This window comes from Callospermophilus lateralis, chromosome 2, assembly GCF_048772815.1.
Source record: "Callospermophilus lateralis isolate mCalLat2 chromosome 2, mCalLat2.hap1, whole genome shotgun sequence".
NCBI lineage: Eukaryota > Metazoa > Chordata > Mammalia > Rodentia > Sciuridae > Callospermophilus > Callospermophilus lateralis.
The window spans coordinates 51,838,310-51,866,136 of NC_135306.1; the positions used below are offsets into that span (position 1 = coordinate 51,838,310).

Sequence of the window (27,827 nt, forward strand, 5' to 3'; positions counted from 1 at the left end):
CAAAGCCAAAACAAATATATAGGAGAAAGCAGTTACAAAGCAGTCAAACAGAGCTGGAAAGTAACGTGAACAACATGAAAAAACAAGGGAAAAAAGGACTACAAACAATGCAAGACAACTTAAATCTACAGGAGGACCTAGAAGCATCAGAAACATGGACAGGGAAAGAAATCAAGGCATACCTAACTCAGATGGAACGGAATATTAGAGAAGACATGAGACAGCAAGTCCAAGCATTGAAAGTATATTTTGAAAACGAACTAAACAAACAAATTCAAACTGCAAAGAACGAGCTTTACCAGGAGATAGAGATTTAAAAAAAAAAACAAACAGTAATCCTAGAAATGCAAGAAACCATAAACCAGATTAAAAACTCTAAGGAGAATATTACAAATAGACTAGATCAAGTAGAAGTCAAAATATCAGATAATGAAGACAAAGTTTATCAACTTGAAAAGAATATAGTCAACACAGAAAAGATGCTTAAACCTCACGAGCAATCTATCCAAGAGATATGGGATCTCATAAAAAAAAAACAAATTTGAGAGTCATTGGGATAGAAGAAGTCACAGAGTTTCAAACCAATGGAATGGACAACTTATTAAATGAAATAATCCTAGAAAACTTCCCAGAGATGAAAGATGGAATGGATTGCCAAATCCTGGAAGGCTACAGGACCCCAAACATCCAAAACCGTAATAGACCAACTACAAGACATATAATTATGAAGATAGCTAACATACAGAACAAGGAGAGAATATTAAAAGCTACGAGAGAAAGGAGGCAGATTACATTCAGGGGTAAACCAATTAGGTTAACGACTGACTTTTCATCACCTTTGAAAGCGAGAAGATCCTGGAACAACGTATTTCAAAAGCTGAAAAATAATGGATTACAACCAAGAATACTGTATCCAGCAAAATTAAGCTTCAGATTTGACAATAAAATTAAAATCTTTCACGATAAACAAAAGCTAAAATAATTCGCAGCCAGAAAACCAGCACGGCAAAGCATTTTGAGCAAAATAGGACAAGAAGAGGAATTGAAAAATAGTGCCCAAAACTAACAGTGGGAGGTATCTCAGTAAAGGGGGAGAAAAATAACCAAAGAGGAAAAACTAGCCAAGCTAAAATAAATAAATAAATAAACATGACTAGAAGTACAAACCATATTTCAATTGTAACCTTAAATGTTAATGGCTTAAATTCACCAATCAAGAGACATAAGCTAGTAACCTGGATTAAAAAAACAAATCCAACAATATGCTGCCTTCAGGAGACTCATATGATAGGAAAAGACTTACGCAGGCTGAAGGTGAAAGGTTGGGAAAAATCATACCACTCACATGGCCCTCGGAAGCAAGCAGGAGTGGCCATACTCATATCAAATAAAATCAACTTCAAACCTAAGTTAATCAAAAGGGATAAAGAAGGACACTATATACTGTTAAAAGGAACCATCCACCATCAAGACATAACAATTATCAATTTGTATGCACCAAACAATGGTGCTGCAACGTTCATAAAACTAACTCTCCTCAAGTTCAAGAGTCAAATAGACCACAACACAATAATTATGGGGGACTTCAACACACCGCTCTCACCATTGGACAGATCCTCTAGACAAAAGCTGAACAAAGAAACTACAAAACTCAATTATGCAATCAATAACCTAGACTTAACCGACATATGTAGAATATATCAACCATCATCAAGTGGATACACGTTCTTCTCAGCAGCACATGGATCCTACTCAAAGATAGACCATATATTATGCCATAGGGCGACTCTCAGTAAATATAAAGGTGTGGAGATAATACCATGCACCATATATGATCATAATGGAATGAAACTGGAAATCAATGATAAAAGAAGGAAGGAAAAATCCTACATCACATGGAAAATGAACAATATGTTACTGAATGATCAATGGGTTACAGAAGACATAAAGGAGGAGATAAAAAAATTCTTAGAGACAAATGACAATACAGACACAACATACCGGAATCTATGGGACACAATGAAAGCAGTTTTAAGAAGGAAATTCATTTCTTGGAGTTCTTTCCTGAAAATAAGAAAAAAACAACAAATAAATGAACTCACACTACACCTCAAAAATCTAGAAAAGGAAGAGCAAAACAACAGCCAATGTAGTAGATGACAAGAAATAATTAAAATTAGAGCAGAAATCAACGAAATTGAAACAAAAAAAACCATTGAAAAAATTGAAAAAACTAAAAGATGGTTCTTTGAAAAAATAAATAAGATGGACAGGCCCTTAGCCATGCTAACGAAGAGAAGAAGAGAGAGAACACAAATTACTAACATACGGGATGAAAAAGGCAATATCACAACAGACACTTCAGAAATACAGAAGATAATTAGAAAGTATTTTGAAATCCTATATTCCAATAAAATAGAAGATAATGAAGATATCGATAAATTCCTTAAGTCATACGATCTGCCCAGATTGAGTCAGGAAGACACTCACAATTTAAACAGACCAATAACAAAAGAAGAAATATAAGAAGCCATCAAAAGACTACCAACCAAAAAAAGCCCTGGACCGGATGGGTATACAGCGGAGTTCTACAAAACCCTCAAAGAAGAATTAATACCAATACTTTTCAAGCTATTTCAAGAAATAGAAAAAGAAGGAGTTCTTCCAAATTCATTCTATGAGGCCAACATCACCCTGATCCCGAAACCAGACAAAGACACTTCAAAGAAAGAACACTACAGACCAATATCAATAATGAACTTGGATGCAAAAATTCTCAATAAAATCCTGGCGAACCGAATACAAAAGCATATCAAAAAAAATTGTGCATCATGATCAAGTAGGATTCATCCCTGGGATGCAAGGCTGGTTCAATATACGGAAATCAATAAATGTTATTCACCACATCAATAGACTTAAAGACGAGAACCATATGATCATCTCGATAGATGCAGAAAAAGCATTTGACAAAGTACAGCATCCCTTTGTGTTCAAAACACTAGAAAAACTAGGGATAACAGGAACATACCTCAACATGGTAAAAGCTATATATGCTAAACCTCAGGCTACCATCATCCCAAATGGAGAAAAACTGAAGGCATTCCCTCTAAAATCTGGAACAAGACAGGGATGCCCTCTATCACCACTTCTATTCAATTTAGTTCTTGAAATACTAGCCAGAGCAATTAGACAGACAAAAGAAATTAAAGGCATAAAAATAGGAAAAGAAAAACTTAAATTATCGCTATTTGCGGATGACATGATAATATATTTAACAGACCCAAAAGGGTCTACAAAGAAACTGCTAGAGTTAATAAATGAATTCAGCAAAGTGGCAGGATACAAAATCAACACGCATAAATCAAAGGCATTCCTGTATATCAGCGACAAAGCTTCTGAAATGGAAATGAGGAAAACCACTCCATTCACAATATCCTCAAAGAAAATAAGATACTTGGGAATCAACCTAACAAAAGAGGTGAAAGATTTATACAATGGAAACTACAGAACCCTAAAGAGAGAGATAGAAGAAGATCTCAGAAGATGGAAAAATGTACCCTGTTCATGGATAGGCAGAACTAACATCATCAAAATGGCGATATTACCCAAAGTTCTCTACAGGTTTAATGCAATGCCAATCAAAATCCCAATGGCATTTCTTGTAGAAATAGATAAAGCAATCATGAAATTCATATGGAAAAACAAAAGACCCAGAATAGCAAAAGCAATTCTAAGCAGGAAGTGTGAATCTGGAGGTATAGCGATACCAGAGTTCAAACTCTACTACAAAGCAATAGTAACAAAAACAGCATGGTACTGGTACCAAAACAGGCAGGTGGACCAATGGTACAGAATAGAGGACACAGAAACCAATCCACAAAAGTACAACTTTCTTATATTTGATAAAGGGGCTAAAAGCATGCAATGGAGGAAGGATAGCATCTTCAACAAATGGTGCTGGGAAAATTGGAAATCCATATGCAACAGAATGAAACTGAATCCCTTTCTCTCGCCATCCACAAAAATTAACTCAAAGTGGATCAAGGAGCTTGATATCAAATCAGAGACACTGCGTCTGATAGAATAAAAAGTTGGTTACGATCTACATACTGCGGGGTCGGGCTCCAAATTCCTTAATAGGACACCCATAGCACAAGAGTTAATAACCAGAATAAACAAATGGGACTTACTTAAACTAAAAAGTTTTTTCTCAGCAAGAGAAACAATAAGAGAAGTAAATAGAGAGCCTACATCCTGGGAACAAATTTTTACCCCTCACACTTCAGATAGAGCCCTAATATCCAGAATATACAAAGAACTCAAAAAATTAAACAATAAGATAACAAATAACCCAATCAACAAATGGGCCAAGGACCTGAACAGACACTTCACAGAGGAGGACATACAATCAATCAACAAGTACATGAAAAATGCTCACCGTCTCTAGCACTCAGAGAAATGCAAATCAAAACCACCCTAAGATACCATCTCACTCCAGTAAGATTGGCAGCCATTATGAAGTCAAACAACAATAAGTGTTGGCGAGGATGTGGGGAAAAGGATATACTTGTACACTGCTGGTGGGACTGCAAATTGGTGAGACCAATTTGGAAAGCAGTATGGAGATTCCTGGGAAAGCTGGGAATGGATCCACCATTTGACTCAGCTATCGCCCTTCTCGGACTATTCCCTGAGGATCTTATAAGAGCGTACTATAGGGATACTGCCACATCAATGATCATAGCGGCACAATTCACAATAGCTAGACTGTGGAACCAACCTAGATGCCCTTCAATAGATGAATGGATAAAAAAAAATGTGGCATCTATACACAATGGAGTATTATACAGCACTAAAAAATGACAAAATCATAGAATTTGCAGGGAAATGGATGGCATTAGAACAGATTATGCTAAGCGAAGCTAGCCAATCCTTAAAAAACAAATGCCAAATGTCTTCTTTGATATAAAGAGAGCAACTAAGAACAGAACAGGGAGGAAGAGCATGAGGAAAAGATTAACATTAAACAGAGACGAGTGGGGGGAGAGAAAGGGAGAGAGAAGGGAAAGCATATGGAAATGGTAGGAGACCCTCAATGTTGCACAAAATTACATATAAGAGGTTGTGAGGGGAAAAGCGGGGGGAAAACAAGGGAGAGAATTGAACAACAGCAGAAAAGGTAGAGAGGGAAGATGGGATGGGAGGGGAGGGGGGATAGTAGGGGATAGGAAAGGCAGCAGAATACAACAGTCACTCACATGGCATTATGTAAAAATTTTGAGTGTGTAACTGATGTGATTCTGCAATTTGTATTTGGGGTAAAAATGGGAGTTCATAACTCACTTGAATCAAATGTAGGAAAGATGATATGTCATGAGCTTTGTAATGTTTTGAACAACCAATAAAAAAAATTAATGAAAGAATCACAGATGCAGAAATTACAAAGAGCCCTAAAGAAAATAAAGATGATAGAAGGGGAGAAAGAGAGTGAGGTCATTAAGATATAGTCTTGTTGACAAAAAAATAAAATAAAATAAAGTCTTGGGGATAGAGAAAAATTATATGTATAACAGAATAGTGATAAAATTACACCAGATTTCTCATCATAAATTATGCAAACCCAAAGACATAGATATACCTTTAAACATAAAGGAATTGTTTTTCTTCTGAGTTCAACTATAACTCCATTATAAAATATAATGTATGCTGATAAGTAAGTAATGTATAAAGATAATAATTTATGACAATAAGAGCATAAAGAACTGGGGAAGAAACAGAGATATAAAGAGCAAAGTGTAGCCGGTGTGGTTTTGCACGCCTGTAATCCCAGCTGCTTGGGAGGCTGGGGCAGGAGGATCAATAATTGAAATACAGCCTTAGCAACAGTGAGACGCTAAGCAACTCAGTGAGACCCTGTCTCTAAATGAAATACAAAATAGGGTTGAGGATGTGGCTCAGTGGTCAAGTGCCTGAGTTCAATCCCTGGAACCTCCTCCCACCCCCACCTTCCAAAAAAAGGAAAGTGTGAAACTATGGAATTTAAGTTCATATGGATCCAAACAAAACTGTTGAAAATTAAGTTGTTAATTATAATGCCTTAGCGTAACCACTGAGAACATGACTAAATTTATGTTTATCCTACTTGTGGCTGTCAGCGATGTTTGAATTGGTGAATCTTTTATTATTGAAAAATTATTGCCCATGTCTCTTAAATATTTCATACACACACACAGACATACACACACACACAGACACACACAGAAATAGCGATACATGGCACAAGGGGATGAAAATGTCACATTAGCAAACATCATTTACAAAAACACAGTAGTAATAAAAGGAAATAACACAAACTAAGCACATATAACTATAAACACCAAAATGCCATACTTTAATCCTGTCTTATCAGAAATTAGATTCCATGTATATGTATTAAGTCCTCAAATCACAATTTAACCACATGGCATTAACACAAAATACATTTTAGATTTAAATAGGCTGAATGTAAAACATGGAAAATGACATACCAGGCAAACAGTAAAAGGAACAAAATAGACTTTAAAACAAGAATTGTCAATAAATATAAAGGACACTTCAAACACAAAAAGTAAAATCCAAGGGGTTGTATCTCAGTGGTAGAGTGCTTGCCTAGCATATGTGAGGCACTGGGTTCAATCCTCAGTACAACATGAATATAAATTAAATAAAGATATGGTGTCCACCTACAACATATATATAAAATCAAGAATCCATAAGTGGGATGGAATCAAATTACAAAACTTATACACAGCAAAGGAAGAACATAAAGAGAGAGAGCCTACAGAATGTGAGGAAATCTTTGCCAACTGCGCCTGAGATACAGCATTTATCTCCAGGATATATAAAGAACTCGAAAAACTTAATACCAAATAAAAAATAAGCCAATTAATAAATGGACAAAGGAACTGAACAAATACTTCACAGAAGAAGAAATATGAATGGTCAACCAATATATGAAAAGATATTCAATATTTCTATATATTAGAGAAATGCAAATGAAAGCTACACTGAGATTTCATCTCACTACAGTCAGAATGACAATTATCAATAATGCAAGTAACAATAAATGTTGGCAAGGATATGGGGTAAAGGATACACTCACACATTGGTGGTGGGACTGCAAATTGGTGCAACAACTCTGGAAAGCATTATGGAGATACCTCAAAAAATGTGAAATGGAGTTACCATTTGACCCAGTTATCCTACACTTCAGTATATACCCACAGGACTTTAAAACAGCATACTACAATGATGCAGTCACATCAATGTGTATAGCAGCTCAATTCACAATAGCTAATCTATGGAACCAACATAGGTGCTCTTCAACAGACAAATGGATAAAATAATTTGTTTTATATACACAATGAAATATTACTCAGTCATAAAAAAGTGACTTTATGACATTCGAGGTCCAAAAAATGGATAGATCTGGAGACTATTATGCTAAGCAAAATAAACCAATTCCAAAAAAAAGGTCAAATATTCTCTCTGATATGTGGATGACAACACACAACAAGGAATGGGGATGGAGAACAGAAATTGAGTTAGATTAGACAAAGGGGAATGAAGGGAAGGGAGGGGTGAAAGGAAATAGGAAAGACAGTACAATGAATTTGATATAACTTTCTTAAATACATATATAAATACACCACAGTGAATCTCTGCCTCATGTATAACCACAAGACTGTATCCTAATTAGAATATGAAGTACAACATGTTTGCTTAAATATGTCAAATTATACTCTACTGTCATGTATAACTAAAAAGAACAAATAAAAATAAATAAATAAATAAGATAAAGGAAACTTTATAATGTAAAAAGGGTCAACTGACCCAGAAGAGACAACAATAATAAATATATATGCACTTAACACAGAACTCAAAAATACATGATGCAAAACCTGACAGGATTAAAGAGGGAAACAACCAATAATAACAGGTAAAACACCAGACCACAGATCAACTAAGAAACACAAAGCTTGAAGAATGCTACAAGCCAATATTACCATAAAAAAAATAGAACAGAAGTGAAAAGAAAAATGGACAAATCTAAAGTTATAGTTGAATAATCCCATATATCTCTCACTAATTGATAGAAGAAATACAGATAATCTATAAAAACATGTAAGAGCTGAGGAACCACATCAACAAACTTGACGTAAATGGCATTTAGAGAATATTTTATCCACAAAAGCAGAATAAATATTCCATTCAAGAATTTAGTAGATAGATCCAGGCACAATGATCCACACCTGTAGTAGCAACAACTTGAGAGGCTGAGACAGACTTCTAAGTTTGAGGCCAGCCTCAGGAAGTCAGCAAGACTTGTTGCAAAATAAAACCATAATATTAGCTTTTAAAAAGAACTGGTCCTGTGACTCAGGGGTAAAGTGCCCCTTGGTTCAACTGCCAGTACCAAAATGATGATGATGATGATGATGATGATGATGATGATGATGAAGAAGAAGAAAATTTAGTAAATGGATATATAACATCACAATAATCACAAAAAAGAGAGAACATATTGTTAACTGAAGAAAAATATCAAGGTTGTAGCAAAGAGAGAAAAAACTTTGAAGATACACTTCCAAAAAAGAAAGAGCTGAGAAAATGTATGGAGTAAAGTGGAAATGTCAAATGTGCATAAAAACAGAAACCTATAAGGAGAGAAGAGAATGTGCAAAATAAATTTTGTGTGTGTATGTTGTGGGCTTGGGGGCGGGTACCAGGGATTGAACTGAGGGACACTCAACCACTGAGCCCATCCCCAGTCCTATTTTGTATTTTATCTAGAGACAGGGTCTCACTGAGTTGCTTAGGCCCTCGTGGTTGCTAAGACTGGCTCTGAACTCACAATCCTCCTGCCGCAGCCTCCCAATCCACTGGTATTACAGGTGTGCACCACTATGCCTAGCCAGAATATATTTCTGAAGATACTTTTACCAAGATATGTCTAATAATGACAAAATTCATAAAGTCATAGCTACAACAGCCCTATAAACCACAAATCAAGTATAACAGAAACTCAATGGCATTTTCACAAGTAAATGAATCATAGAAAACAACAACAACAACACCGGATACCAAAGGTAAAGAGAAAATGTAAAAAGTAAAGGGAAAAGTAAAAATAACCTTCAAAGGAGCAGCAATTAGACAGAAAGATGAATACTCATTGCAAAATACAGAAGCCAAAAGATAAATGGGGCTGGGATTGTGGCTTATCGGTAGAGCACTTACCTAGCATGCTCAGGGCCCTGGATTCAATCCTCAGTACCACATAAAAATAAATGAATGGAATAAAGGTATTGTGTCCAACTACAACTAAAAAAAATACATATTTTTTTAAAAAGCCAAAAGATAAGGTATATCATCTTCAAAATGCAGAAGCAAAGAAGTCTGCCAAACAACTATTCTATTTATTAGGAAAATATCCTTCAAATATGAAGCCAAAAGAAAGATATTCTCCAATAAACACAAGAACACAAAATGAGATAATTCTTTATGAGCAAATTCATACACATACACACACACACAAAAAGCCACTTCTTAAGAGAGAGCTTAAGGAAAATAGAATTGGAGAAAAGACCTAAGAGCCCTTAAAAGGGTAAAAATTTTAAATGAAAATGATGATAACAATAAAAGTGTCTTAGAAGGTAAAAAAAATGTGAATTTAAACTGTAAGACAATAACAAAAACAGGTGAACAGATTAAAAACTTGAGTTAATTTATCCATTCTATGGAAAGTGATAAAAAAGCAAGTAAAAGTGAATTCTACTGCAGAGTAGAGGAAAGCTGAATTCCAAGCTGTATCGTCACTCAGGACCAAACCAGAGGTAGACACCTTCTAAGTGAGAAGAGACAAAGAAGGATTGTACTAAAATCCAATGCTGGACATTCAAAATGGCTTAAGAATTCAGAAATTTGGGTATAATAAACAAAAGAAGAAAGTATACTTTGGAGCAGACCCAGCTGCCACACCAGTATCAATAGTGCCACTTCACCACAAAAAAGAAAAGGGGAGAAAATAGATTTGGTACAGAAAAGCCTCAGATTTAAAAGTATTGCTAATCTTTGCTGATACAGAGGCTGCATTGTGCACTGGTGCTTGATAAGCACATTCTACACCTCAATTGGCCATGGAGAGCTGAGGTGGCACCACCTTGGGGTGACCACACTGCAGCAGCAGCTCCAAGAGATGAGATCATAAAAAATACTGCCACAATATTCCACCAGGTTCCTATCATGACCTAGGGTGTGCATGGTGCAATATGATAGGAACACAGTAGACTTTATCCTGGAGATTCAAGTCATAAGGGTAAATGGGAACCTGACTTCCTTCTATGTCAAATGGCTCATGTGACCAGCTGAAGCAGGCCAGGAGTCTGAGCAGATGGGGGTAAATACACTTAAGGACTAAAACTGGGAAGGCTGTGCTCACAGGGAACAGTAAGTGTAGGATTGGCATCCCTGCCCCATGATTAGAATTCCTAGGAGATTCCAGAGAACCAGACCTACATTAGAGATCCACTACTGTAAAGCCCCAGAGGCCAATCTAATCTCTCCAAAGTGACACCACTCTGAGGCCTGATTAGACCCCTTAAGAATGATGAAGAAGTATTACCTTGGAAGTGCACTGAACTCATCTAACTGGACAAAATGCCAACTGAGAGTACATGATAACCTGTCCTATCATATGATTGAGAAGGGAAGCTAAGTATTATTATATCAAACAGCTTTACTCAGAGGCTGTTGCATTTGGCAGCTCAGAGAGCAAATCAAAAACAGAAAGGGATTAACAACCCTTGCTCTATCAGTCTATAACACAAGAAGAATTGAAAAGAAAGATGATTGGACATACACTATGACTACCCAATCTGTTCAACTATTTTGACCACCTCTGTGGTGATGGTTCTTTCATTCTTCATTAAGAATTGCCCCTACCATGTGTGTGTGTGTGTGTGTGTGTGTGTGTGTGTGTGTGTGTGAGTGAGAGAGAGAGAGAGAGAGAGAGAATTTGTGCATGTAAATTCTTGCCTTTCAAGGTTTTGGATTTTCTGGATTGTATAGTTTGTTTTGGATTTGTATTATTTTCATTTGTTTATTTCTCTTGATTCACTTTCTCTCTTCTGCTGCTTATGGCCAAATTCTATTGTTCTCTCTCTCATTTTCTCTCTTCTCTCTCTCTCATTCTCTCTCTCTCTCTCTCAATACTTTGCTTCGGGTATTTTATCCACATAAATATCACTTGCTATATCTCTTTGCATTTTCTCTGTTCACTTTTTGAACTGTAAACTCTAACTTCCTAATTCATTTTCATTTATTCTAATTAACTTTATTTTTATCATCTTTCAAAACTAATTGGATTATATAACTACTGCCCCACTATTAATGGTGATATAATCAGTACTGCTATGGATGTTATAGTGGAAACCTGCTGTTTGTTCTAAAGTCATATGTAGTTCATGGTTATCATTTTTTACTGTTGCCAATTGTTGAACCCATCATTTGTGGGTTTTGGTGATAAATGTTGGTGATACCATAATGAAAACTGACATTTAATGCTGTGTATTGTTTGCAATAGTTGGTATGATTATTTATTTTATGCCATTCTGTGAGATGCTGGGAACCTACAAGGATACTAAAAGTGTCCAGGCTAGATAGAGACTCTGCTGCTGAAGTAAACTCAACAAAAAGATAACATACCTTACTCCACACATAAAAACACTCAATCTTCAGCTATACTTTAACACAATAAATGGAAGAGACAAAAAAATAAAACTAATGATTAGACCATGCAATCCTCCCTCCATTCAAGTCGGAGTGATCATTAATATATTAGACAACATAGTAGTCACCTGCAGTTGAATTCCTGATCTAGTTCAGCTTTTTCATTATTGATATTGTTGTTAAATGCTGATTCTAACATTCACATACAGGTGACAAATAGTATTACACACATCAAAATAGACACTGGACATATAACATGAACCTATACATTCCTTTCTGACATTTGTGCCACTACTGACTCTGCCCTCCAACTATGAGAGTCTGGAAAGAGAAGAGACACTTTAAGATCACAAAATAGAGATCCTGCAACTGAGAAATACTCATATCTCAATCAAGCAACAGTGACTCTCATTTCATACACAGTCCAGTTCACCTAAGTCCTAACAAAGCTCCAAATCAGGAACTGGGGAGACAACATTGACAAACTGAAAAGGAAAAGGAGGAATAATCAGAGAGGAACCTTAGGACCCACCCCTTAGAATCTACTCATACATCAAAGACAGAGAGAAGTCCCAGAACAAATAAAATGATTACACACAAAACAACATGTTGAAAAAAGAAGTAGAGAATTCCACTTCATATGCTGAGCAAGTCCAGGACTTCTGAAAATACGAGGAAACAGGCAAATAAATCTCCCACCAAAATCCACAATCCCCCAACAAGTGAGGTGGATAAAAGCCCAGAGAAAGATTATTTAAAAACAGATTATTAAAATGTTCAAAGAACTAACTGAAGATCTAAGGCAGAAATTAAGAGAGGAATTATAGGAGATGAAAGACCATTTTAATCAAAAAATAGAAATAGTGAAAAGGAAATCAAGGAGAATTACCAAAAATTAAAGACACAGTCAATCAAATTAAAAACTTGAAGGCACAACAAACAAAATACAATGCATAGAAAATAGACTCTCAATCCCTGAAGACAGAACTTTAGGCCTTAAATACAGGTTAGAGATATATGACCTTCAGTACACAGAATTCAATAAAGGGAAAAATGTACAAGAACTCTAGAGGAATATTAGAAGAAAAAACATGAGAATCATTGGTATAGAAGAGAATGTGGAGATACAAACTAATTGTGTATAGAACATTTTCAATAAGATTGTTACAGAAAATATTTCTTACATCAGAAATGAGTTAAACATCTACAGAAAGAAGGCTTACAGGACCAAATAGACCTATTCAAATGAGAAGCTCACCAAGACAAATCATAACCAAAATGCATAAAATGAAAAATAAGAAAAGAATATTAAAAGCTGCAAGACAGAAACATCAGGTCCCATTTGGAAGCAAACCAATAAGGCTCACTTCTGATTTCTCAGCTCAGACCCTAAAGTCAACAGGCCCTGGTATGAGATATTCCCAGTACTAAAAGAAATTAACTTTCAGGGCTGAGGTTGTGGTTCAGCTGTAGAGGGCTTGCCTAGCATGTGCAGGCCCTGGGTTCGATCCTCAGCACCACATAAAAATAAAATAAAGGTATTGTGTCCAAGAACAATTAAATAAACAAAATATTTTTAAAAAAGAACTTCTAGCTAAGGTTACTATACCTAGCAGAGTTCATTTTCAAATTCAAGGGAGAAATAAAAATTTTCCATATAAGAAAAACTAAAAAGATCAATGAACATCAAGCCAGGTCTACATAAAAAACTCAAAAGATAAACTGCACACAGAGGAACTAAAAAACAATCTCAAATCTCCCAAATAGAGGAAATTCAATAGAAAAATAACCCACTGAATGAGAATCAAGATAGGAAAAAATAAAGGAAAAAAACCAAAATGGTAGGAAACCACAAATACATATTCATACTGATGCTGAATATTAATGATCTCAACTCCCCAACTAAAAGACAAAGATTAGCAGAATGGGTCAAAAAGCAAGATACAACTACACATTTTTAAGGAGAGACTCATCTTATAGGTCAAGGCATCCACATGCTGAGAATAAGGGAATAGAAAAAAATATTTCATGTACAGGCACTACAAAAACAAGCAGGAGTAGCCATTCTCATAATTAATAAAGCAGAGTTTTGAAAAAAATTGATCAGAAGAGAAGAAGGCCACTATATCCTACTAAAGGGAAAATACAACAGTAAGATATGACAATAGTAAACATTTATGTGCTAAATATAGAGGTTACCAAAACATAAAATCAATAAAGATGTGTACAGCCCAAATAAAACTATAAATCAAATGGTCCTAATTGACATCTACAGAATATTCCAAACCAGGCGAGCGCGCTACCGCTTGAGCCACATCCTCAGCCCCAAACAAGTAAAATTACTTTCTTAAATCACAAAGAAAATTTGCCAAAACAGTTCATATTCTAAGCCACAAGCAAATCTTAGCAAACACAAAAATTTGGCATAATCCCATGTATCTCATGTATCTCATCAGATAACAGAAGGAAACTAGAAATCAACAGCAAGAAAAATAATAGAAACCATGTAAACACACAAATTGAGCAATACTCTCTTTAATGAAGAATGAATCAATAAGCAATGAGAGTACAAATAAAGAAATTTTTAGAAAGAAATGAGAACAGAGAAATAACAAATCAAATCTCTGGAACAGTATGAAAACAGTTTTAAGAGAAAAAAATTATACCATTGAGTGCCTATATTAAAAAATTATAGATTTTCCAAATAAATATATTTATACTCCACCTCAAGGCTTTAGAACAAAAAGAACAAACTAACCTACAAAACCAGTAGAAGACAGGAAATAATTATGAACAGAATCAAAAATCAATGAATTGAGATTCCAAAAACAATACATTGGATTAATGCAACCAAGAATTGGTTCTTTGAAAAGATTAAAAAAAAAAAAAAAAAAGACAAACACTTAGCCAAACTAACCAAAAGAAAAAAAAAAAAAAGTAAGAAACCCAAACGAACAACATTAGAGATAAAAAACAGTCATCAACACAGATCCTTCTGAAATCCAGAGGATTATCAAAACTTATTTTGAAAGTTTATACACCACTTCCAAAGTAGAAAGTCTTGAAGACATTGACAAGTTTGTAGATGTATACGACTTGCCCAAATTAAATCAGGAAGATACAGAAAACCTAAACAGATCCATACCAACTAATGAAATTGAAATAGCAATTAAAAGTCTTTAGAAGGAGGCTGGGGATATAGCCCAGTTGGCAGAGTAATTTTCTAGCATGTACAAGGACCTGGGTCCAATCCCTAGTACCACAAAAAAAAAATACATAAATCTTTAGAAAAGAAAAGCCCAAGTCCAGGTAGATTATCAGATGGGTTCTATCAGACCATTACAAAAGAACTAACACCAGTCTTTATTTATTTCTTGAAATTTAAAGGGATGGAATATTCGCAAATACTTGTTATGGAGCCAGTATAATCCTAATCTTGATACTAAAAGCCAAGATGTAGCAAGGAAAAAAATTACAGACCAATATTCCTGATGAACATAGATAAAAAATCCTTAATAAAATATAACAAACATCATTCAAAAACACATAAAGAACACAATATACCATGATCAAATGGGTTTCACCCCAGGAATGCAAGGTAGGCTCACCATACACAAGCCAATAAATGTAATTCACCACTTAAACAGAACTGAGTATGAGAATCATATGATCATGTCAAGAGATGTAGAAAAGGCATGTGATAAAATTCAGCACCCATTCATATTTAAAACACTAAAGGAGCTAGGGATCAAAGGAACTTACCTCAACTTCGTGAAGACTATTCTGACAAACCCAAACCCAACATCATACCAAATAAAGAGAAACTAAAAGCATTTCCTCTAAAATCAAACAAGACAAGACAAGGATATCTACTCTCACCACTCCTTTTCAATATACTCCTCAAAATTCTAGCCAGAGAATTTAGCAAAAAAAAAAAAAAAAAAGAAAGAAAGAAAGAAAGAAAGAAAAAGAAAAAGAAATTAAAGGCATACAAATAGTAAAAGAATAAGTCAAACTTTTTCTGCTTCCTGATCACATGATCCTACATGTAGGAGACCCCCCCCCCCCAAAAAAAAAAACTCCACAAGAAGATGTCTAGCACTGATAAATTAATTCATCAAACTATTAAGATCAACACGCTACATTCATAAATCAATAGCTTTCCTATATTCCAACAGTGATTCTGCTGAGGAAGAAATTAAGAAAATCATTCCTTTCACAATAATCATAAAAATATAAAATATTTAGAAATGAGGTAAAAGATATTTACAAGGAAAATTATAAAACATGGTAAAGAAATTGAAGAAGGCCTTAGAAGGTGGAAAAGACCACTTATATTCCTGGATAGGCAGTATTAATATTGTCAAAATGGCCATATTACCAAGTGTTATAGAGATTCAATGCAATCCCCATCAAAATACCAGGGACATTCTTCACAGACTAGAAAAAAATAGTTCTAACATTAGTTTGTAAGATTAAGAGACCTACAATAGCCAAAACAATCCTGAGCAAGAAGAGCAATGCAGAGGCATCACAATATCTGATTTGAAATTACACTACAAAATATAGCAACAAAAACCACATGGCATTGACAACAAAATAGATGTGAGGACCAATGAGACAGAATAGAAAACACAGAGACAAACCCACAATATAAAAGCAAAAAGCATCTGAGAGTTCACAAAGGTGTTAAAAATATATTGGAGAAAAGATAGCCTTTTTAACTAATGCTGCTGGGAAAACTGAAAATTCAAATGTAGAAGAATGAAACCAGATCCCTCTCTCTCACCCTACACAAAAGTCAAATAAAAATGAATCAAAGACTTAGGAATTAGTCCACAAACATTGCAGTTGCTAGAAGAAAACAGAGTCAACCCTCCAACATATTTGGCACAATAACCAACTTCCTTAAGACTCGAAAAATTCAAGAAATAAGACCAAAAATCAATAAGTTAGATACCATCAAACTAAGAAGCTTCTGCACAGCAAAGGAAATGATTAAGAGTATTAAGACAGCCCACAGAATGGGAGAAAATCTTGGTCAGCTACTCCTCTAACAGGAAATTAATATTCAGAATATATAAAGAACTCAAAAAATTAAACACCAAAAACCCTAAGTAACCCAATTAATAAATGGGCTAAAGAACTAAACACATTTCTCAAAAGAAGAAACACAGTGGTCAACTAATATATGAAAAAAAATGTTCAACATTTCTATCATTTGGGGATATCAAAACTACACTAAGATTTCATGTTACTCCAGCCAGAATGACAATTACCAAGAATGTAAATAATAATAAATGCTGGTGAGGATGTGGGAAATTCTTGGTGGTATGACAAATTAGTACAGCTACTCTGGAAAGCAGGAAGAAGATTCCTTAAAAATCTAGGGATGGAACCACCATGTGACCCAATTTTCCCATTCTCAAAAGATCTAAAATCGAAATACTACAGCAATATAGTCATCTCAATGTTTGTAGTAGCACAATTCACAGTAGCTAAACTATGAAGTCAACCCACATGCCCATCAGTACATGAATGGATTAAGAGATTGTGGCTTGTGTATGTGTATGTGTGTGTGTTGTACATATACCACATACATACATGCATACAATGGAGTTTGACTCTGCCATAAAACAGAATGAAATTATGGCTTTTGCCAGTAAATGGATGGAAATGGAGAATATCATGCTTAGTGAAATAAGCCAAACTCAAATTCAAAGATAGATGCTTTCTCTCGTATGTGGAAGCTAGAAAAAAAAGGAAAAGGGGAGGGAAGGATAGGTTCACATAAAGATAAAAGGAAGATCAGTAATGTGGGAAAAGGAGTTCAAGAGTTTGAATGGAGGGATGGGTAAGGGAAGGCAATGCTTAATGAATTCTAGAAAATCATTTTATATTCATATATAAATATATGACAGGTAGGTAGATAGGTAGATAGGTAGTTTATAGGTAGATAGAGTCCATCAAATAGAAATTAATAGTCAAGTGAATGGAAGTCTACTAGAGTAGATTCAGGGGAATAGGGCAGGGAAAGGCAAACAGGAGGGAAAATCAGGAGGGAAAAATGGGGGATCTATGAACTAAAGTCAAATTCCCTACATGTATGAATTTGTTGGGATGACTGGAACTACTACATATAACTATAAAGCTCTAATAAAAATGTTAAAAAATAAAATAAATAGTCAAGAATTGGATAGTTCTATTCAAAATAATGACAGAGTAGATTCTATTAGATTAAACCTCCTGCACATTAACCACATAAACTCAAAGAAAAACATAAAAATAACTATTGAAGGCAACACTGAATAGTCAAATACAGTTAGAGTCTGGACAATAACTGGTATTTGGAAAATTGAACAGCATTGTGTAAGTAATCCATTTTTATGGATTTTTACCTGGGGAAGGCAATCAAAAAACCATATGTGGTGAGACTAAAATTCAAGAATCATAATACTTTAAAGAACTAGAGGACAAAATTAAGGTCTACCATTACAGTCAAAAAATGGGGGGAAGAAATACCAGATAGGAGAAAGCCAAAACAATAACTGCACTGAGCAGACTTCTAAGAAATTCATACAAGGTTAAGAGGACTGAAAAGCAATTCACTGTCATCTGTGTCATTCATGTGATACAAAACAGTCCTTGGAACTTTAAATAGTTAAATCTAGATAAGCCTATATATATATTTTTTCAATACTTTCATGAGTTATAAAACTAATAAAAGTAACATATAATATACACCACACAATGTTAACTTTTGATATATAGAAGAAACAATTAACACATGAGGCACATTCAAAAGCAAAGTAGAATGATCAAAAAGAGAGAAGACAATCAAATACAAGAATATCCAAAAGATAAAACTACAATAAAATGATTTATTTTATTTTATTAGCACAATAGATTGAACCCAAGGGTGCTTTACCATAAAGCTACATTCCAACCCATTTTTTATTTTTTTATTTAGAGACAGGGTCTCAAAAAGTTGCTTAGGGCCTAGCTAAGTTGCTAAGTCTGTCTTTGAACTTGCAATCCTCCTGCCTCTGCCTCCCACGTCACTGGGATTATAGGTGTATATTACAGGTGTATATCAGTGTGCCTAGCAAATTGAGACATAGAGGAAATATTAATACATGAAACATATTCAGAAGGAAAGAAAAACCATCAAAAGGAGAGAAGTCATAATACACAAGATGATTCAAAAGATGAAATTATGATATAATTATTTTAAGGTAGCTTTTTTATTATTCAATCTTTTTTATTTTGTTATATATGACAACAGAATGCATTACAATTCATATTTACACGTATACAGCACAATATTTCACATCTCTGTTTGTAAACAAAGTAGAGTCACATCCTTCGTGTCTTCATACATGTACTTAGGGTAATGATGACCATCACATTCCACCATCTTTCCTACCTCTATACCCCCTCCCCCTTCCCCTTCCTCCCCTCATCCCTTTTGCACTATTTAGAGTTCATTTAATCCTCCCATTTCCAAGTACATGAAAAAATGCTCACCGTCTCTAGCACTCAGAGAAATGCAAATCAAAACCACCCTAAGATACCATCTCACTCCAGTAAGATTGGCAGCCATTAGGAAGTCAAACAACAACAAGTGTTGGCGAGGATGTGGGGAAAAGGGTACACTTGTACACTGCTGGTGGGACTGCAAATTGGTGAGGCCAATTTGGAAAGCAGTATGGAGATTCCTGGGAAAGCTGGGAATGGATCCACCATTTGACTCAGCTATCGCCCTTCTCGGACTATTCCCTGAGGACCTTAAAAGAGCGTACTATAGGGATACTGCCACATCAATGATCATAGTGGCACAATTCACAATAGCTAGACTGTGGAACCAACCTAGATGCCCTTCAATAGATGAATGGATAAAAAAAAAATGTGGCATCTATACACAATGGAGTATTACGCAGCACTAAAAAATGACAAAATCATAGAATTTGCAGGGAAATGGATGGCATTAGAACAGATTATGCTAAGCGAAGCTAGCCAATCCTTAAAAAACAAATGCCAAATGTCTTCTTTGATATAAAGAGAGCAACTAAGAACAGAACAGGGAGGAAGAGCATGAGGAAAAGATTAACATTAAACAAAGACGAGTGGGGGGAGAGAAAGGGAGAGAGAAGGGAAAGCATATGGAAATGGTAGGAGACCCTCAATGTTACACAAAATTACATATAAGAGGTTGTGAGGGGAAGGGGGGGAAACAAGGGAGAGAATTGAACAACAGCAGATGAGGTAGAGAGGGAAGATGGGAGGGGAGGGGAGGGAGATAGTAGGGGGTAGGAAAGGTAGCAGAATATAACAGTCACTAATATGCCATTATGTAAAAATGTGAGTGTGTAACTGATGTGATTCTGCAATTTGTATTTGGGGTAAAAATGGGATTTCATAACCCAATTGAGTCAAATGTATGAAAGATGATATGTCATGAGCTTTGTAATGTTTTGAACAACGAATAAAAAAATAAAATAAAATAAAATAATGGAAGTGGTAAGTAGTTTAGTGGTTACTCCTAGTAAAAAAAATCAAGGTACAGCTGGGGCTATAGCTCAGTGGTAGAGTGCTTGCCTGGCACATGTGAGGCCCTGGGTTCAATCCTCTGCACTACATAAAAATAAATAAATTAAATAAAGGCTTCAAAAAAGATATTATTGCTTCATTCTTACTTAAAAAAAAAAAAAACTTTAAAAAAAAATCAAGGTACCAGGGTAAGGAAGGAAATACAAATAGATATCAATCATTAGTAATGTTCTAGTCTTTGTATGAGTTAATAGGACAAGAGAATTTATTATAATACACAAGCAAATAATGCAACTAAATTAAATTAAGTAGGTCTACACATATAACATTATGGCAAGTACTTTATGAGATGTGCTCTACTCAATTATCTCCTTCAGTTATAAAGTATCAAAATAGAAATGACATATTTATTTACTCTTCAATAATCAAAATAATTTACATAATATCTACATACTTGTCCCTCCATATCCATAACACAATGGTTCCAGGACACCCTTTAAATATTAAAATCTGCAGATTCTTATATTTGCATAAAACCTGTGTACTTTAAATCATCTCTTATTTATAAAACCTAATATAACATAATCCCTATGAAAATATTTAGTATACAATATTTTAAAGGCATAATCATAATAAAAAATCTGTTCATATTTAGTACACTTGAAAATTTTTCAAATGTATTTTATTCTTATTAGTTTAATTCATGTATGTGGAACTTGCAGATACTCGGTGGAGGGTTGACTGCTTGATGTAGTCTCTATTTCTGTATACATTTCTACAAGAATCTCTAATGTATACAATATTCATGTCCACAAAGACTAAAGATGATAATAAAACAAAAAAATTCCACTATTAATATCCCATTATATGCAAATTTATTTAAATTTTGTTTTAAAGTTTTAAGAGATAATTTAATATAGTATTATACTGGCTAATATTTTTATAATATGTCTCTTACCTGTGCTGAGTGATCTGAATCATTTTCTTGAAGTGAAGAATATGGTGCTCCTTGTGATTCCTGAAGTTTTTTTTTTAATTTTGCATTTTCTTGTTCTTTTTGAAATAGTTGATCCTGAAGATTAACGACACTTTGACGGAGCATAGATTCATTTGATTTTGTGGTTTCAAAACAAATGTGTAACTCACTGTAGAGCTGTTTAAAAACATTCAGATTATATTAATAATCATAAACTAGATTAATGCCTGTAGATATATGTGCCTTTATATATACATACAAACATATATTGACAACATAAGACATAGTACTTGCTCTCAGGTTATTTTAAGTCTAAAAGAGAAACAAGACAAAAACATAAGGAAAACTAAATATGTAGTCAAATATCAATATAAAACTGTAATTTTGAAAAGGTCATAAGTATTATTGGTCAGTTTAATAAAGAAAATGATAAACTTCTAAAGAATTTGAAAGTATTTTAAGCTTGGTATATTACTCTCATAGGATTTCATGAAAAAGAAAAGTCTTGAACTAAGCAATTACAGTTTTATTGGACTAAACTGTAAACAAATAAGCCATTCTAAGAATGGTAGAAATGTGAAAAAATTATGTGCTAAAAATAACACAAAGGAGCATAAAGTATATCAGCCTAATTGAATATAATATACACATTTGAAAGAAAAAACAAAGAATATTTCATTGAGAATTCACTGACTGATGTATTCTCATTTAATATACATTAGTATCTACTTCGAAGGTGAGGCAGAAGGAATAAGAGACACAAAGACCTCTCCACCACACTATGCATTTGCACTCCTATTTAGAAGTTGCCCCTGTCTTTATCTAATATGATTGGGTGGGTAACTCTTAGACATAAGGACAAATTATTTTGCACTGAATATCTATCCTTCCAAGAAGCAGGTGAAAAAGGACAGAGAAAGACTGTAACAAATGATTTACGCCTGCCCACATCTAGGAATTGGAACAAATTCTCATTCCTTAGTCCTTATTCCAAATAAACATCTCCTACTTGCCTGTTTTCTTTGATGGGTAACTGGACTTTACATATTTAATATCAATAAGACTAGTAAGTTGCAGACATAAGAGTACAAGAAGCAAAGACAGTCTTCCAGCATTTTTAATTTTAGGACCCAGTCCAACAGAAACTTAGCCAAAACATCTTCAAACAAGATTTGTCTACTTTTATTTCTGAAGTGTTTTCTGCTGACAAGGCCTCAGGATAATAAAATGCTTATTTTTCTAGGAGATATTGCAAGGAGACATAAGTTTAGATATTCCAGTGCCCTGGATACTACATTATTCTCATTTCATTAATAACAATAGAGTTAAAAAAAAAAGTTCTCAAGTAAGTAAATTAGGTAATAGATTCATTCACCTGTTCTGACTCAGGCATTATAAGTAACTTTTTCTCTATTAGCAATCAGAATACATTATAACAGTTTTCAGAGAAAATCTTTTGCCTAAAACTTTCATTTAAATAGACAAAAATGCTAGAATTTTATCACAATTTTTGTAAGATTCTTCCCTATAAAAATGTAATCATATGTTCTACTATATATCTTACAGGTATGACTGATTAAAATATATAATTAACATTTATTATGTTTATTATTCTTTATGCTATTTTCTCTTGACAAAATTAAAGTGAAAAAGAGAATCTCCAGATTATGGAAAACAAGTTAATATTAGATTAGAGCTCCCAAACTCCAAGTCCTTCAATTTTCAGGGGCTTGTACTAAAGTAAACTTGCTCCCATATTTTAATGTGCATTGGGAAAGCAAAATGATATTTTTATTACTTAAATAATTTTGAAAACATATATGCTCTCTCATCCAAGGACACTAACTTATTCAACAAATTTTCCATATTTACTAACTATACTACTTGCAACATTTAGTCAGATAATAAATTCTTCAAGTGAAAAGTATATTTATACAAGAAGATAAAAAGAAGAAAACTATAACCTGAAGCTTAAGCAAAAAGTATGCATGGGTTAACTCCTTTTTTCCTTAAATTGATATTGGATTATTTAATGTAATTACCATTAAAGAGAGAAAAGTTATAAAACACATAGTTAGAACCTGAAACATGTAACATAGTCTGAAAATCACAAATGCAGATATAATTTATATTAATATTTAAATCACATGTATGTATTTTAATGTTGTAAAAGATTAAAGTGTTTACTACTATAAGCTGGAAATGGTGGCACACACCTATAATCCCAGCTATTTAGAAGGCTTAGGCAAGAGGATTTCAAGTTCAAGGCCAGATTTAGTAAAACACTATCTCAAAATAAAATAAATAAAAGATTGAGGGTATAGCTCAGTGGTAGAATTTCCCTGGGTTCAATTCACAGTACCTCCAACAACCAACATTATATAAATATCTACATGCTTAGAGCAAGATAACATAATAGTTTACTTTTAATTATCTTGATCAGTGTTTCTGTTTTTAGAATGGCCTTTCATATATATGGTAAGTAGACACAGGTGTGAAACTATTGATCTGTTAAGGAGACATCGGCAAAAAATCGATTTACTTCTTTCCTATTCTCAAAAACCATTTTAGTTTTCTCACCCTTGTTCCCCCATTCATGTTCCTCATCCTACCACTATGAACAACTGTTTCTAAACTCTGCAGATAATAAAATGAATATTATGTTATAAATCTACTTTAAAAGTAAGAGAAACAAGAGGAAATGGAAGTGTGGATGGGAAAAAAATAACATGACACCATCAGTATGGATGTACACATGCCACAACTCTGTTATAACACTGTTGCAACTCTTCACTATAGAAGTAGAATGTCCAATCAGAATGAGTATTAACTTTCAAGGGAGACAGTTGGCAAGAAAAAGAGGAACTAACAAAAGGTATATAAGGCAATGCTTCCTGCATTCAGGGCTCAGCCTACGGATAACAATCCACTGGGCCAGTGGTGGCACTAATAAATGCTGCTTCCTCCTGAATGCCCCAGTGCTCTGTCTCTCTGTATGAGAATCCCATAACATAAGGGCAAATGATAAAATGAGAAGGGTGAAAAGTTGAGAGAAAAAGAGCAGAGGAAACAGAAATCTCAGTAAAAACTGTAAATTAAGAAAATATAACCATTGGTTCTTTGAAAATATAAACAATATTGATAAACTCTTAATAAAACTAACCAAAGGAAAGAGAGAGAAGATCCAAATAAAAACAATTAGAGATGTACAAGGAAATATCATCACAGATACTTCTGAAATCCAGAGGATCAAAAATAGGAACTATTCAAAATAGAAACTATTTTGAAAATGTATACTCTAATAAACTGGAAAATCTAGAAGACATTAACAAATTTCTAGACACATATTTCCTGCCCAAATTGAAACACAAGGATATAAAAATCCAAACAGAACAACTCAAATAATGAAATTAAAACAACAATTAAAGGCTGGGACTGTGATTTAGTGGTAGAGCCCCTGCCTTGCATGTGTGAGGCACTGGGTTTGATCCACAGCACCACATAAAAACAAACAAACAAACAAACAAACAAACAAATAAATAAATAAAGATACTGTGTCCATCTACAACTAAAAAAATATTTTTTAAAAAAACAGCAATTAAAAGCCTTCCAACAAAGTAAAACCCAGTACTAGATGGATTCTCAGCTAAGTTTTACCACACCTTTAAAGAACTAATACCAGTTTTTCTCAAATTATTACAGTAAATTGAAAGTAAAGGAACCCCCACTTAAGTACATTCCATGAAGACAGTATAACACTGATACCAAAACAACAAAACAATATCCCTGATGAATACAGATGCAAAAATCCTTAATAAAATATTATCAAACCTCATTCAAAAACACATCAAGAATACAATACAACATGATCAAGGGGGTTTCATCTTAGGGATACAGTTTGTTTCAACATATTACAATCAGTAAGTGTAATAATTTACCACTTAAATAGAATTAAGGGCATGTTTTAGTCAGTTGTGGGTTTTGTTTGTTTGTTTGTTTTTGCTGCTGTGACCAAAAGACCAAACCAGAACAATTTTAAGAAGGAAAAATGTATTTGATACTCATAGTTTAAACAGTCTTGGTGCAAAAATAGACAACTGTATTCCTTTGAGCCTGAGGTGAGGTAGAACATCATGATAAAAATGTGATAGCAGACAAAATCAGCTGGGAACAGGTACCAGGAAGCAAAGAAACAGCTCTGCTCATTAAGAACAAAATAGAAACCCCAGAGGCATACCACAAGGAATCTACCTCCCTGAGTCACACACTATGTGCTACAGCTATCAACAAATTAATCCCTATCAGGGGATTAATGTACTGATTATGTTAAACCTCTTATAACCCAAACATTTCATCTTTAAACTCTCTTCCATGGTCTCACACATGACCTTTTGGTAGACACCTAATATCTAAACCATAACAGGACAATATTATACAATCAACTCAATAGATGCAGAAAATGTATTTGATAAAATCCAGCACCCATTCATGTTTAAAACACTTGAGGAATTAGGAATAGAAGGAACTTACCTCAACAGTATAAAGTATATATATGAAAAATTAAAGCCAAACTAGTAATAAATGAAGAAAAAATTAAAGCATTTCCTCTAAAATCAGGAACAAGACAAGGATGTCCATTCTCACCACTCTTATTCAATATAGTCCTTCAAACTCTAGCCAGAGAAATCAAAAAAGAAAATTAAAGAGATTCAAATAGAAAAAGAAAAATCAAATTATCTATTTGCTAATGACATGATCCTATATGGTGAAGACCCAAAAATACTACACCAGAAGACTTGTAAAGCTGATAAATTCAGCAAAGTAGCAAATACAAAATCAATATTCATAAATCAGTAGCTTTCCTATACTCCAAGAGTGACTTTGCTGAGAAAGAAAGCAATAAAATCACTCTATCTAAAATAACCATAAAAAATAAAATACTTGGGAATTAATCTAACCAGAGAGATTAAAAAAAGTTCTACAATGAAAATTAAAGAACACAGAAAAAAGAAGTTAAAGAAGACTTTAGAAGATAGAATAACATCCTATGTTCTTAGATAGACAGCATTAATATTGCCAAAATGGCCATATTACCACAAGTGGTACAGAGATTCAAGGCAATCTCCATCAAAATACCAATGACATTCATCACAGAATTAGAAAAAAACAATTCTCAAATTTGGAATAATAGGAGACTCAGAATAGAAATCCTGAGCAAGAAAAACAAAGCAGGAAGCATCACAATACTTGATCTGAACTTATACAACAGAAATATAGTAAAAAAAAAAAAAAAAGCATGACATTGGCATCAAAATAGACATGAAGTCCAATGAGACAGAAGACACATAGACAAACCTACATATTTCAAACCATCTGACACTTCACAAGGTATCAAAATATAGGTTGAAGGAAAGATAGCCTTTTTAGCTAATGATGTTGCAAAAACTGGATATCTATATGCAGAAAAATGAAACTAGATCACCATATCTCATCTTGCACAAAAGTCAAATAACACTGGATCAAAAACTTAGGGATTATACTAGAACCTTTACAACTGATAGAAGAAAACAGAGTTAACACCCCCAATGTATTGGAACAGACACTATCAAAATACAACCAAGAATCAATAAGTGGGATATCATCAAACGAAAAAGGTTCCCTAGAAGAGCAAAGGAAACAATAACCACCATGAACAGAAAGCTTACAGAATAGGAGAAATTCTTTGCCAGATTCTCTGACAGGGTACTAATATACAGAATACATAAGGAATTAAAAAAAGTCAACACCAGAAAAACAAATAACTCAATCAATAAATAGCTGGGGAACTAAGCAAATGTTTCTCATAAGAAAAAAACACAAATGGCCACCAAACATGAAAAAGCAATTAGGGAAACAAATTGAAACTACAAAAATGTCTACTTTTTCTAGTTAAAATAGCAATTATTAAGAATATAAGTAATAACAAATGCTGGTGAGGATGTGAGGGAAAATGGTACACTCACACATTGTCAATGGGACCATAAATTATCACAAACACTCTGGAAAACAGTATGGAGATTCCTTAAAAAACTAGGAATGAGACGGGCATGGTGGCACATACCTGTAATCCCAGCTACTTGCAAGGTTGAGGTAGACTTGATTAATAAGAGTTCAAAGCCCTTCTCAACAACCAAATGAGGCACCAAGCAACTCAGCGAGACCCTGTCTCTAAATAAAATATTTTAGAAAGGGCTGGGGATGTGGATCAGTTGATAAATTCCCCTGGGATCAATCCCTGATACCAAAAAAAAAAAAAGTAAAAATAAAAAAGCCAGGCATAGTGGTACACACCTGTAATCCCAGCAGCTCAGGAGGCTGAGATACGAGGATCACAAATTCAAAGCAAGCCTCCGCAATGGCGAGGCACTAAGCATTTCAGTGAGACCCTGTCTCTAAATAAAATACAAAATAAGGCTGGGGATGTGTCTCCGTAGTTAAATGGCTCTAGGTTCAATTCCCAGTATCCAAAAAAAAAAAGAAAAGAAAGAAAGAAAGA

General features: G+C 34.1%; 1 protein-coding gene across 4 annotated transcripts in view; it reads right to left on the reverse strand.

Annotated features, from left to right (window-relative positions):
- Positions 1–27,827, reverse strand: part of Cntln (centlein) — a 327,261-nt gene that overhangs the window by 176,671 nt on the left and 122,763 nt on the right. For all 4 annotated transcript variants that reach the window (XM_076843415.2, XM_076843416.2, XM_076843414.2 and 1 more), the window contains exon 8: positions 21,275–21,469. In XM_076843415.2, the coding sequence (XP_076699530.1) occupies positions 21,275–21,469 (195 nt within the window). The remainder of the gene's footprint in view (positions 1–21,274; positions 21,470–27,827) is intronic.